This window comes from Zingiber officinale, chromosome 8B (assembly GCF_018446385.1).
Source record: "Zingiber officinale cultivar Zhangliang chromosome 8B, Zo_v1.1, whole genome shotgun sequence".
In the NCBI taxonomy this organism is placed as follows: Eukaryota; Viridiplantae; Streptophyta; class Magnoliopsida; order Zingiberales; family Zingiberaceae; genus Zingiber; species Zingiber officinale.
In genome coordinates this window covers 44,089,663-44,103,549 of record NC_056001.1, presented here as the reverse complement: position 1 = coordinate 44,103,549, position 13,887 = coordinate 44,089,663, and the positions used below count along the sequence as shown (strand labels likewise).

The following is a 13,887-nucleotide window of genomic DNA, read 5'->3' as shown; positions in this document are numbered from 1 at the left end:
ATTTAATAACTACTATAATACACATATAATATTTTAAAAATAGTTATGTTATTTTATCGAAAAAGTATTTATATTATAACCATTATGATTTCATAATTGCTAAAATACAAATTTACTTGTTCATCTAATATTCATATTATAATAGTTATAAATCGCAACTGCTACTACTCAAGCTTATTTTATTCAATAATATTTAAATTGTAGTGGTTACAAACTATAGTTACTACAACTCGGATTTATTATGTTTAACAACATTCATATTATAGTGGTTGTGAAACCATAACTACTTTAACATTTATAGTAATTACAGTTTCGTAACTGATATAATATAGTATAGGATATAATGCATGTGATAAAAGATAATAATATCGAATAATGTACTTGAGGACAGATATATCATCTTACAAGGGTTGATGGGTGAGGCATTCTTCCGTTAAAAAAATAAAAAACAAGCACTACTATTTTAATGATTTCGATAAAAGGAAATTTCTTTTTCCATTTTTACCTTTTAATAATTTTTTTATAATCAGGTATCCAACTTTTATGATCCAACTAATTTTAGAGATGACTAATCTAATCCTATGGAAGTTTTCAACCGACAACTAGGGTAAATCAAAAAGTATAGATAGATCCTGACGAACAACCCAATATCACAAGTTTTCAAACTCTCTAAGGAGGTGTTTGGTTCAAGTTATTATGCATAACCTTGGCTATGTGATTATTCAATAATCACATAACCAAGGTTAAGAGAAATAAAGCGTCACCTTTGGTGCAACTTTAGATAATGCAACAAAAACTTATTTATTTACAAGTTTTAGTATTTAACATAGTTTAACATTTTACTATATTACCCTTGAACCAAGAGTCAGAGTAGATGGCGAGGTAGGAGATGTTGTTGGCATGCTCAATCCAAAGATTGCGGTGGTGTTGTTGGGTTTGCACATAGCTCCCCTGCATCAAGATCTTCCTGAGCATGTCCCTGGCCATGGCAAGTCTCGCGGCGAGCTGGAAGGATTTCTTTGAGCCGTCGGCGGCATGGGGACTTACTTGCCACATGGAGACCGTCCTGGCGGGTGGAGAAAACACAGCTTACAATTGCTGCCATGGCCTTGATGTTGCCTTTGCCTCCATAGCCGAATCAGGCAAAGCAACGAAGGTTGGGTTGCCACCACACCACGATGTCATGCTCGTCACCTAGGGTTTTGGTTATATCTAGGGCAGATTGAGATTTAATAAAATTTTAGGGATATTTTTATCTGAAAGGGCAAAAAAATAGAGGATAAATTTGGGAATTTTTTTTTAATCTCAAAATCACGTAAAATCTCACACTTTCGAGGTAATCACATTCTGAGTTATATGTTCTTTCATTTGCTTACAGTGAGGGCATACTCTATTACCTAAGAATCACTTATTACTTAAATCAAAACAGAGTTAAATAATATAGTCTTAGATAGATAACCAAAATTATTAATAATAATTTTCAATCAAATATGCTCTAAGGGTGTGTTTAGTTCAAGTTATTACGTATAATCTTAATTATGGAGAATAAAACATAACCTAATGTTGTTTGGTTCAATCTAAATAATACAACAAAAACTTATTTGTTTAGAGGTTTTAGTGTATAACCTAGTGTAATATTTTATCATATTAACCTCGATAGGAAAATGTAATAAAACCTTGTTATTTTAATTTCTAAAAATTAAAATATCAATATATATAATAATAATGATAATATTATTATTAATAGTGATATATATATAAATAAAATTACATAATATTTTTTATTTTAGAATTTGTTTAGATAATTTTATTGGGTTTAGATTAAGTCTATTTACTTTATCTCAACTATAATCAAGAGTTGCCCATCGACCGCCTTCCGTCGATCGCTCCCTGTCGACCACCGACCGTCGCCCACGCTCGCCGCTGCCCATCTATCGCTGCCGCCATCCGATGATCTGCTTCCACCTTCGGCAATGCCTGCTGCTGCCCGCCAACACTACCCGTTGACTGCCATCCGCCTCTCACTGTAGCCATCCGATGATCTGCTACCATCTCCGACGACGCTTGTTGTTGCCCACCGCCCGACACTCGCTGCCACCTCCGCACTCGGGTCCAATGACTACGAGGATAATTTTTTTGCTTAACTTCCAAAATCGAGAAAAAACCAAGGCAACCCAAAGTATTCCGATTATGGGTTTGGTGTCCCAATTAGTGACGTTTGCTAACGTTTCAGAGTTGAAAAAAACTTTGAAATCGAGAAAAACTCAAACCAAATATGATTATCGTAGATAACGGTAGATAGATAACTAAGATTATCTATGATAATCTTAAACCAAATATGCCCTAAATATAATGTATCATAGATGAGATTTGAATCATTATTACCTAGGGAGAATACCTCATCTCTTATTATCACATCTTAATTTCATGAGAGTGCCCTAATAATTTTTTAAGTTGATATTAAATATTTAACTTATACCAACTAATCTGGAAGAGAATCTGTCCGATTTAATAATGTTGCAGCAAGACTCCAGGGGTTGTTTTTCAAAGGTTCAATTAATTAGGATGCCTTTTCAATTTTACCTGGCAGAACAACCTTTTCTGAGGCAGATGACAGCGAGGGCGGGTACAAACATGGGTTTCAAACTGCAAACCGACAAATTTGTCCCCTGCCTGTACCAATTGCAACCAAGGTAGAAGAGAAGGTTTACATTTGATGTCACAAGAAATCGTCTAAGCTGGAGCGGGCATCCACGATTCTTTTTCTTTTCCATCAAGTTCTCTCTTCCCCTCCCTTCCTCCTTCCTCCTTCCTCATTCCTCATTCCTCCTTCCTCCTTCCTCCTTCCGTTGATGATCTTCTCGTCTCTGTTCGTTAATTTCTAACGATCGATTGAGTTTGTCGATTTAGGATTTGATCGAATTTTCCGTTGGTGGATTCGTAGAGGATGTCGTACGCTTACCTGTTCAAGTACATCGTCATCGGTGATACGGGTATGCTTCTTCGTCTCGCTCTCCATGATTGGGAGTTTCATTCTCTTCCAGTTCCTTATTATCCGATTTCTTGTTCTTGCTTGGGGGATCTCTTGATCTACGCGTAATTTTGAATGACTTGGTAAAGTTGTTAAAAGGTAAGGCTCTGGTTGGGTAAGATGTTCCATGCTGAAATATTGTGGGCTTGGATGGGATTGGACCGAGATGGGAGGAAGTACTGTGATTGTACAGCTTTTCATATCCTGCTTGATTTGTTTTGTTCTGTGATTTAGTATGGTATTTGTGACGGGATGAGAATGCGTTTATAATATTTTTTTTATTCAAAATTTCCAAATATTTTTGTTGTATGCAATTTTTTTTTTTTTTGTTTGAACCATATTCACTTATATTTGATAGTGCTGATCGGGAAAATGTGGAATTTTTTTCTGTCGTTTATGTGTTTGCAGGAGTTGGGAAATCATGTCTTCTTTTGCAGTTCACTGACAAGCGTTTCCAACCTGTTCATGACTTGACAATTGGTGTTGAATTTGGGGCTAGAATGATTACTATTGACAACAAGCCTATAAAATTGCAGATATGGGATACGGTTAGTGCAATTTAGATTTTTCTTTCCCCTATATTGAACCAGTGCTAGCAATGAAGTTTGAGAATAATGCTTTTGTGTCTAAGAATGCTTACCTTAAAGGATACAGTAATATTCAAATCTTTTGATTTATGAAATAGAGTTTGGTGGGATAGCCTAACTTCCCTTCTTGGTCACTTGTATATGCCCCATTGATTTTTTTTCTCCTTAGGACATTGTGTTTTTTAGGTAGACCATGAAGAGAAGGATGATGGTTAATATGATTGTTGCATTTATGAGCTACAGGAGTCAGTATGTGTTCGGCCTTATCTATTTGAAGAAACTTAAAATTTGGGTCTAATACTCTAATATGATATCTCTTTGAATAAATTGAATCTCTATAGGCGATGAAATGAAATGCATGTTTGGAGGGGAATATTAAGCTTGGATTTGCATCTTAGGCTTTGGGCTATCATTTAGTATCACATTAACAAGTATATGTTGTACCCGATCTATTTGGAGTGGTTATAACATGATATTAGTGTCAATATTGGAACCCAACCAAAAGTTGATAATTTTGTGATTATGTGTTTGCAAGGTCAATAGTTTGATGAATTTCATTGAACATTCGCTTGTGTTTGACCATAGCTGATAACTTAACACAACCCTCAACCTTTTTCATCTGTGCTTGGGACTGGCGTCAGCGGTTTTGAATGGAAAAGTAGTTGAGCTAGATGATATTTGGATAGAGGTATGGAAATACTTAGGGAAGCAAGGTATTGTATGACTTACAAAGTTATTCAATCTAATATTAAAATAAAAAATGTCTTATCAGTGGAGGATAAATACTCTATTTCCCTTTATATAAAAATAAAATGGACGTACAAAATTGTGTGAATTATTGGGGTATTAAGATAATGAGTCATACTATGAAACTTTGAGAAAGAGTAATAAACAATGAAGGAGACTACGGTGACCTAACATCAATTTGGAAGGTCAACAATAAAATTTATACATCTTCTTAGATAATTAATTTGTCGACCTAGAGAAAACTTATGATAAGAGTATTGAGAGAAATTATATGGAGAATTTTAGAAAAAAAATATTAGCATAACATATATTAGAGTGAAGACTCGAGGTGGATTAATCGAAGCATTTCTCATAAAGATAGGGTTACATCAAAGATTAACTTTAATTCCCATCTTTTTACCCTTAGTCATGGATGAACTTACTAGATACATCCAAGACACATTACCAAGTGCATGCTGTTTGCAAATTGTATTATTTTGGTAAATGAAACACGTCAAAGAGTAAATGTTAAACTCGAATCTTGGCAGGAAACACCGGAGACACTTGTTAAGATACGAGACAACGAGGTATTTAGGATCAATTTTGTAAAAGGATGGAGGGGTTGAGAGATGTTTTATATAGAATACAAGTAACATGATTGAAATGAAGGAGAATGCCAAGTGTCTTTTGTGATCGTAAAGTGTCTTTAAAACTTAAAGGGAAGTTCTATAAAACAGTGATTAGACCTGCTATCTTATATGAAATTGAATGTTGGACTATGGCTCAAGCACACGAGTAGAAGATGAGAGTCGTAGAGATGATGTGCGAGCACACAAGGATGGATAAGAAATGAGAATATTAGAGAGAAAGTCGGAATTACACCTATTAAGGAAAACTTTGGGAGAAACATTTAAAATAGTATAGACATGTACTTCAACGACCAATAAATGCTCTAGTTAGGCAATGACAAATATGCACATTAAACGAACAAGAGGAAGAACAAGATAAAATTTATTTAAATATAGATGATGATATAGTATGGGATAGAGCCCAATGACGTAGGATGATTTATATAGCCGATCTCACCCAGTGGGACAAGACTTGGTTGCTGTTGTTGCATGTGTTTGCAAGTTTAATGCTAATAAATTCACATTTTTGCAATAATTTCAGTTTGTAGACTTTTGTATGAACTAGTATACTTGTTTTGGTGGTTATTCAGATGAGTTATACATTCGTTTTAACCAGCTTTGAAATGATGGCATGTGAAGTTCCAGTTTCAGTTAGCCAAACTGTTTAGTACTTAATTGTATAGTTTGACACTTCACTATTTAATATAAATGGAAGCGAGCACTTTTATCAGATAACTTTTGCTTGCAAGGAGATAAGGCATTGATGTGAGAAAGCTGATGTAGAATTTTTCATCCAATCAGTTTATTTGGAATTTGTCTCATTGACTTAGCTGATTCATCTAAATTATACTATGGAAATTTTGCAGGCGGGTCAGGAATCCTTTCGATCAATTACAAGATCCTATTACAGAGGTGCTGCTGGTGCACTGCTGGTATATGACATAACCAGGTATATGTTCATAGAGATCTTTAATTTGAGGGCTACAAATGCCTTATTATGTTTCTCCTTTAACTTGTCATCAGGAGGGAGACATTCAATCATCTTGCTAGCTGGCTAGAAGATGCTAGGCAACATGCCAATGCTAATATGACAGTTATGCTGATTGGTAACAAATGTGACTTGGCTCACAGAAGAGCTGTGAGCACCGAAGAGGGAGAACAGTTTGCGAAAGAGCATGGATTAATCTTTATGGAGGCTTCTGCTAAAACAGCACAAAATGTTGAGGAGGTGAACTGAATCCAAAGAGTTTTCTTTTGGTATTATATTTTCCTTGATAGCGTTGAGGTTTTAAGTTTGGTTTGGTTTATTAATAATGCTTCTGTATCCAGGCTTTTATTAAAACTGCAGCAACTATATATAAGAAAATTCAGGATGGTGTCTTCGATGTATCAAATGAGGTAAGATTATAGCATTATCTTGTCAGATACAAATTAAAATATTGATGAAGGCGCTATTCTGAAGTTACTGAGCTATGCTGGTTTGTTTCTTCTTTTGGTTTCTCTTTTATACCCATATTTGCACTTAGCCTAACCTTTCTAGACCTGAGAATTTTTTATAGATGTCTTATTTGTTTGAACAAGAACAATTCCTAGAACAGCTGTTTATTCGTATCTTTTTCTTTTTATTTCTACTTGTTGGGATCTGTCATAGATATTGTTAAACAAGTTCTAAATTTAGCAGATAAACTATAAAACGATGCATGATTTACCTCAACTGGCAACTTCTTTATTCTGCAAGATAACCTTATCTAGTAAACATACTGTTGTTCAATCACAATGTTGAATCAAAGTATCACAAGGGATGGCATGTTCAATTATCAGGTGATATAAAATGGGATAGGATAAAATATAGTTGCTTCTTTCAACTGACAATAGGACCATGGAGAACTTGTCATCATAAAGTAGGGGCCTTGGGCTACTCTTATTGAGGTTTACAATATTAATTGGCCACTGCCATTATCCAAGAAAACATCAGATAAAAAGTTTTTTTTTATCAACGCCACCACTGGTTTAGCCTTTTGAGTTTATATTGTCAACTAGTTACATCCTTTCTGTTCCAACTTCTATACAAATCAAATTTCTTAGGTCGTGCCTTAGTCTGAATTCTTGTAGTTCATGATTTTGCGTTATTTCCTCCTTTACAGTCGCATGGAATTAAAGTTGGATACGGAGGAATTCCTGGGCAATCAGGTGGAAGGGATGCCTCATCTTCTCAAGCTAGTGGATGTTGCAGCTGATCTTTCCGGACCTGATGTTCCTTCTTATTATTCTGTTTAATCCAAGTGAATCCAGAGTTAAAAGTCTGGAGCTTCCTCCCTGCTGCATGCATACTGGTACATATTGTACAATCTTTCTGTACATGAATAAGTATACCTCAGATAGGGCTACATGTTTAATTGTACGGCTGCGTATTTCCTATTCATTAAGTACATTGTTTGTTTTAGTTGGTCTACTGGAAGTGTGCCGGCGTTGGATAGATGTTACAATTTCTATTATATTTTTAAAAAATACATTTCTATATATCAGTTCTTTTTGCCTCTTGATTTTTCAATTTTAATTAGCTAGTTTGACCCGATCTAGTTCTGATTAATATCAATTTTCACTAATTAATCTATTAGTTTGGTTAATGATTCGGGAGTGAGTTCTCCCCTCCGACTCTGGGTCGGCACGGGTTTGGATTGATGTTCTGGTATTTTGCTATTTTTATAATTCCCAACCTCGCGAGATCGAGCTCCTCTCTCTAAGCGAGTATGGATCGGTTCATCGGTGTTGTGTATTCTGCTTATTTACTATGGGCATATATCCGCTTGGGAATATCTGTTGAAGGTTGTTGCAGCTCGGGCATATACCCTAAAAGACGTTGTAGCTTGTGAACATCCTCGACAGGAACATTTCCTGAAAGCTCATACCGATTTGGGAACATCTCGCTTGGGAATATCCTCGAAAGACCGCATAGACTTGCATCTTTGCTACCAACTAGCATACAGGAGCATTCCCATCCGGAAACGTCCTTTAAATGTCCACTTGGGTCACATATACATCCATGTTTGGGAATATACCTCCTAGATCATCTCTTCGGCTCAGAGCATCTCGAATGGGAATATTTAAAGGGAATATTTTTCCAAATCTCCCCCTCTCAAATATCCTTCATTGTGGGAGATATTTGAGGGGTGATTGAAAATCATCGGGCACAAACTTCTTATGGGACCCACCAAAATGATGGGTTGCCATTATTTTTTATTTTTTTATTTTTTTTTAATTTAATTAAATCTTGTGGGGCCCATCAAAATGGTGGGCTGCCATTGTTTTTAGTTTTTTTTTCTAATTAAATTAAATTAAAAAAAATTAAAAAATGAAAAACAAATCAAACGTTTGAAAAAATAAACGTTAGAAAGAAAGATTCATTTTTTTCGAACGTTGGGTAATATTCAATTTCTCCCTATATATACATTCTTTTTTTTTTTTCATTTATTTTCATAACTTCCATACCTATTATCTATCAAAAATTTAGAAAGAAATGGATAAAAATTCTGGTAATTATTTTAGGGATTTGTTCAACTCTCCAAATATCAACAAAAATTCTAATGAAGAAAGTTCTCGAGTCCGTCCTAATTTCTTCAATCCTCAATTTCCATTTCCCACTCAATATCCACCAAATTTCTAACCTTTTCCATACCCACCACTATATTACCATAATTTTCAAAGTTATTCAAATTCTTTGAGTGGCGACCCTCGAGCTCCGTTTTACACATATCCTTCAGAATATTGGCAGAGTAATAAGTATTTCATGCAAGCCCCATCTCATGGAATTAATCCGCTTCAATCACCAGAGATTCAATCAAATGAATCGAGAAGAGCTAGTGTTGATGGTACACCTTATGTAGTTCCCGATTCACAATTTCCTCCATTCTCATCTTAAATAGGGTCCGACGATATTATTCTCAATCAAGTACCAAAAATGGGCAACGAATCAAATGAAGACCATAACAAGTGAACAGTATGGACAGTAGCAGATGATAAACTCCTTGCAGCGGTTTACACAATTATAAGTGAAGATTCAGTAGTTGGTAATGCCAGAAGAGTGAGTCATTTTGGAAACGAGTAGTGGTATACTTCAATACCAATCGAGCTAAAGGAGCTAAAAAGAGAACTGCGGAGAAAGCAAAATCACATTGGGCTTCGCTGAAAAAGATCGTAAATAGATACAATGGGATCTACAATAAATGGTATAATGATCGACCAAGTGGATGGAGTGACGAGGATTTGATGGTGCGAACTCATGAATAATACAAGAGTACTTTTAAAACTACTTTCCAATATGAGCATATGTGAAGAATAGTAAAAGATAGCCCGATGTATACTCCTTAATCTTCAGAGCGACGGGCTACAAAAAAAATAAGAACATCAGAATCATCAGGTGTACATACTGACTCTTCTAATCCTAACATAATTGTTAATATAGATGATAAAGAAATCCGATCTCGTTCAATGGGACAGAAGGCAGTAAAGAGGAAAGACAAAGAAAGAGTAGGCCTAATTGATGAATTGAATCAGGCTATGCAATAATCAATGTCATATTTGGAAGAGTATAATAACAATAAGAAAGTGAATCAACTCATCTAAGCACATCAACTCCTTGTAATGGACACACGAGGCATGATAGATGAATAGCTTCAAAATCATCTAACGATATGTGAACAACTGAAGAAAAATTAAAATTGTAGTTAATTTTTATGGTTTATTTTATCCGCTATATGTTTATTTTATTAATTGTAGTTTATCGTTATGTATTTGATTAATTTAATATGATTTGTATCTCTGTATTTTAATCTTAAATTTATAAAATATTTGTATTTCAATTTTAAATTTATAAAATATTTGTATTTGTATGGACTTAAATTTATATGTCTTCTATTATATTTTTTAAAAATTAAATGTAAGTTAATTAAATGATCGTGGACCTCATAAATATTTGGTTGGTGAGATATTTGATTATCGAATTGAGGATATTTGAAAAAAAATGATAATCCCAGTTAGCCTCATTGACTATCTCTGGCGTGACCGGCCCGATCCCATGGAAGTTTTCTATCGGTCATCAGGATAAATCGGGAAGCGCACGCGGCAGCCAACCTAGACGCCCAACATCCTTTGATTGCGCTCCCCATTTGGAAGAAAATTCCTACAAATACGTCATAGCTGGGGATTGAACCGCGGATACCTGAGTGACAACCTGGATGTCCTACTGTGGCACCATGCCCCGGGGACGAATTGAGAATATTTGAGAGTGAATGTTTGATGGATGAGACGACCCATAAATATTTGATTGATGGAATATTTTATTATAAAAATTGAGATATTTAAATAATAAAATATTTAAATAACGATGTAAAAATGAAAATTATAAATATTTGAGAGAAATATCTATCTCTAATTATAATATTGTGGATGCTCTTATATTTCTTATTGTCTCTCACATGTAGCAAGTGGAGGTGTCAAAACGTATTATTTATGCCTGGCCACGTCCTCAGTCATTCTTTCTTCAACCTCACTGAGAGAGGCTTGTAATGTGTCTTATAATCCCCGCCTGAGCAAATATACCTGGACTGGTCTACACGTGCTGACCAGAGACGAGACCAAGTAGATAGGAGGATAAACTAGAGGACACGTTGAGGCTTGGGAATATCCCTGGAAAGGCTTCACGGCTTGAGAAGTGTTACGGCTTAGGAACATTAATTTCCAAAAGACTTCACTACTTGGAAAGTGTTGCAGCATGGGAACATTCCTGTGGGAAACCATAGCAGCTAACCCACTTGGATGAAGCAGTTGCGGTCAACCCGCTTGGGTGATTTTTCACTCGGGTACCTTCTCACGAAGACAAGCCAAGCCCCTCTTTTCATGATTGACTAACTATGCAAGAGCATTCCCACCTAGGAACGTCCTTAGCATACTGTATGAGATACGAGAATATCTCCGTTTGGAAACATCTCTCTTGGACTAAGTCGTATGTGAAAAAGTTTGATGTTTAACTTACTATAAAAATTTATTTATGTTCGTTCAATACACATAACATTAATTAAATGAATAAACTTGAACTCGTTAAACTAAACGAACAACCTTAAATATATATACGTTTAATTCATTAATATTTGAGAATAATAATCACAAATAATATTCATGAACAATGTTTGTGAATAATGTTCATTATTAAAATTTTTATCACGTAGCCACTTAGACCGACTATAAGTTAATCTCGTGATTTATCCCCTTCACATGACTCGAGGACGAGCTGTGAGGGATGCTTGGGATGAGTTAATGTAATCATCTTTCTTTTGCTATAATCAATAAAACTTTTATCAATATGTTAAATAAATAATTTTTTTTTAAATGAACAAACAAGTTTATATTATCAATCTCAATAACTAACTAAATAAGTTTAAAATATAAAAATTTCAAACAATCAAATTAATTTGAATTGAGAGCTCGATAACATCTAAATGAAATAAGCTTAAACTCATAAAACAAGTTAAGTCAAACTTGAACAATCATTTCAACGACTTGATTCATTTTAAGCTTGATTTAATTTAGCTTGGTTATCTTATCAAACAAGCTTGAGTTGAGCAAGAGAATGCCTCTTCTCCTGCTGCTATCGATATACCAATTTCACTTGCTAAGAAAAGGTATGGACTATATTTTGTTGAATCTCTAATAGCAAAGGGTATGGGACTCATATTTAGGCAAGGACTAGCTAAGGAGATTTAATTTTACGCGATATGAACTTAGTGATTTATTAAGGGTATGGGACTAATATTATTCTATGTCAATTAAGGGAAAACCACATTTTCAGTACCAAGAATTATTTGGAAGATATTCAAATAAATCTTCTGATGAAGATCTGTTCGCAATATTGGTTGCAGAAGGCACTGTAAGACATAATTGGATAAAGAACATTGATTATCACAATCCATCCTTTTACAAGACAAATCCATTCTTTTTCAGAATGGAGGCTAGTGAAGGTTCCAAGATACCACTACAATGTCGCCATCTGTATCTACCTATCCATTCGAAAAATATTTCAAATATTTAAAAAGCCATTGACAAGGCTGGAGTGATCAACAAGCTGAGAACTTTGATCTTGCACAGGGAAGAAGAGAAAAAAGAACATATTTATCGATATCAGACAGGAACAAAGATACTTAAAAGTATGTTTGTAAATCTCAAACATTTATGTACGTTACATAAGAGAGGTATCATGATTCAAGACGTCCTTAGTTCGGTTGGCATATTACATTGGTTGAGGTGCCTCAACCTTGCCGAGAACAAGATAGAAACACTACCAAATCCCTATGCAGCCTCGGTAATTTGTGTGTTCTAAATTTATCTAGTTGCAAAAAACTTAAGGAGCTTCCAAAACAAATCCACAAGCTCAGAAAATTACAGATTCTGAAACTGTCATGCTGCCAGAGGATTCAAAAGTTGTCGGAGTCAATCACTTGCCTTGTGAATTTGAAAGAATTAGATGTTGGAGATTGTTGTTATCTTTTGAAGTTGCCTGATGACTTGAGCAGCATGAAGAACTTGATGCAGCTTAAGATGCATGGGTGTGCATCATTGACTAGACTGCCTATCGGAATTAGGAAATTGACAAACTTGGAAGTGCTGTGTGGATATGATGCTATCGATGGTCTTGGAAATGCCATGCTGTCAGAGTTGCAAGCTCTTACAAATCTCGAGCCCCTGCATATATATACAACACCTTAAAAGATTAGAATTTGCAGAAGAAAAGAATCTTACTCCATGATACGATTAGTGATGGAGGGGCCCAAGAGGAAAGGATTAGAAAAGTCCAGGCTATGTGGCGGTCAAAAGTCACGAGGAGGTGGCGGTCAATAGTCATGGCGATTTGGCGGTCAAAAAGGCAGGCTGACAGGGCAGTCAGGGCTCAGCATAGGCAGAAGCGGGTTGGGATTGGCAGAGCTGAGAGGAGTCAGCTCGATCCACAGGCCTGCAGTAGAGGACCTGGAAATACAGAGCACATAGGCCGGTCAGGGTCAGCAGAGCTGAGCGGAGTCAGCCCGAGCCACAGACCTGTGGTTGAGGGACAGGAAGTACAAAGCGCAGGATGCAAGTCGGTATCGGCAGAGCTAAGCAGAGGCCAAGAACTGGAAGTATAGGCCAATGGGTCAGAAGCGGCAGAGCTGAGCGGAGTCAGCCCGAGCCACAGACCTGCGGTTAAGGGCCAGGAAGTACAAAGCGCAGGATGCAAGTCGGTATCGGCAGAGCTAAGCAGAGGCCAAGAACTGGAAGTATAGACCAATGGGTCGGAAGTGGCAGAGCTGATCAGAAGCAGCCCGAGCTACAGACCTGCGGTTGAGGGCCCGGAAATACAGAGCACAGAGGCCGGTCGGAAGTGGCAGAGCTAATCAGAAGCAGCCCGAGCTACAGACCTGCGGTTGAGGGCCAGGAAGTACAAAGCGCAGGATGCAAGTCGGTATCGGCAGAGCTAAGCAGAGGCCAAGAACTGGAAGTATAGGCCAATGGGTCGGAAGCGGCAGAGCTGATCAGAAGCAGCCCGAGCTACAGACCTACAGTTGAGGGCCAGGAAGTACAAAGCGTAGGATGCAGGTTGAAGATCAGTGTAGCTATGTCTAGACAGTTAGGGCTGCGGGTCTGCGAGTTGGAGGCCTGGAAATGCGAACCACAGGTGCAGGCTGGTGCGGGGACACAATGAATCGGAGGAGCTAAGTAATACGGGAGCGGAGAATCTCAACGGTCCGTCAGGGGTAATCATTACATACCAACGATGCGGGCGAAGGCGAAGGTTCCTGAAACGAAAAGATGCCCTCATAGCCAGTAGTAGCCTGCCAGCTGTCCCTCATTACAGGACAAAACCCAAGTGCGAAGGCGGAGGTTCCTA

At 36.6% G+C, this 13,887-nt stretch overlaps 1 protein-coding gene across 1 annotated transcript; it reads left to right on the top strand.

Annotated features, from left to right (window-relative positions):
• Positions 1 to 2,742: 2,742 nt before the first annotated feature.
• Positions 2,743 to 7,498, top strand: LOC122016928 (ras-related protein RABB1c-like). Its single transcript, XM_042574364.1, has 6 exons — positions 2,743 to 2,993; positions 3,440 to 3,579; positions 5,840 to 5,922; positions 5,997 to 6,201; positions 6,303 to 6,371; positions 7,118 to 7,498. Exons 1-6 carry the CDS (start codon positions 2,948 to 2,950, stop codon positions 7,208 to 7,210), a joined length of 636 nt encoding a protein of 211 aa, XP_042430298.1. The 5' UTR covers positions 2,743 to 2,947; the 3' UTR covers positions 7,211 to 7,498.
• Positions 7,499 to 13,887: the final 6,389 nt, after the last annotated feature.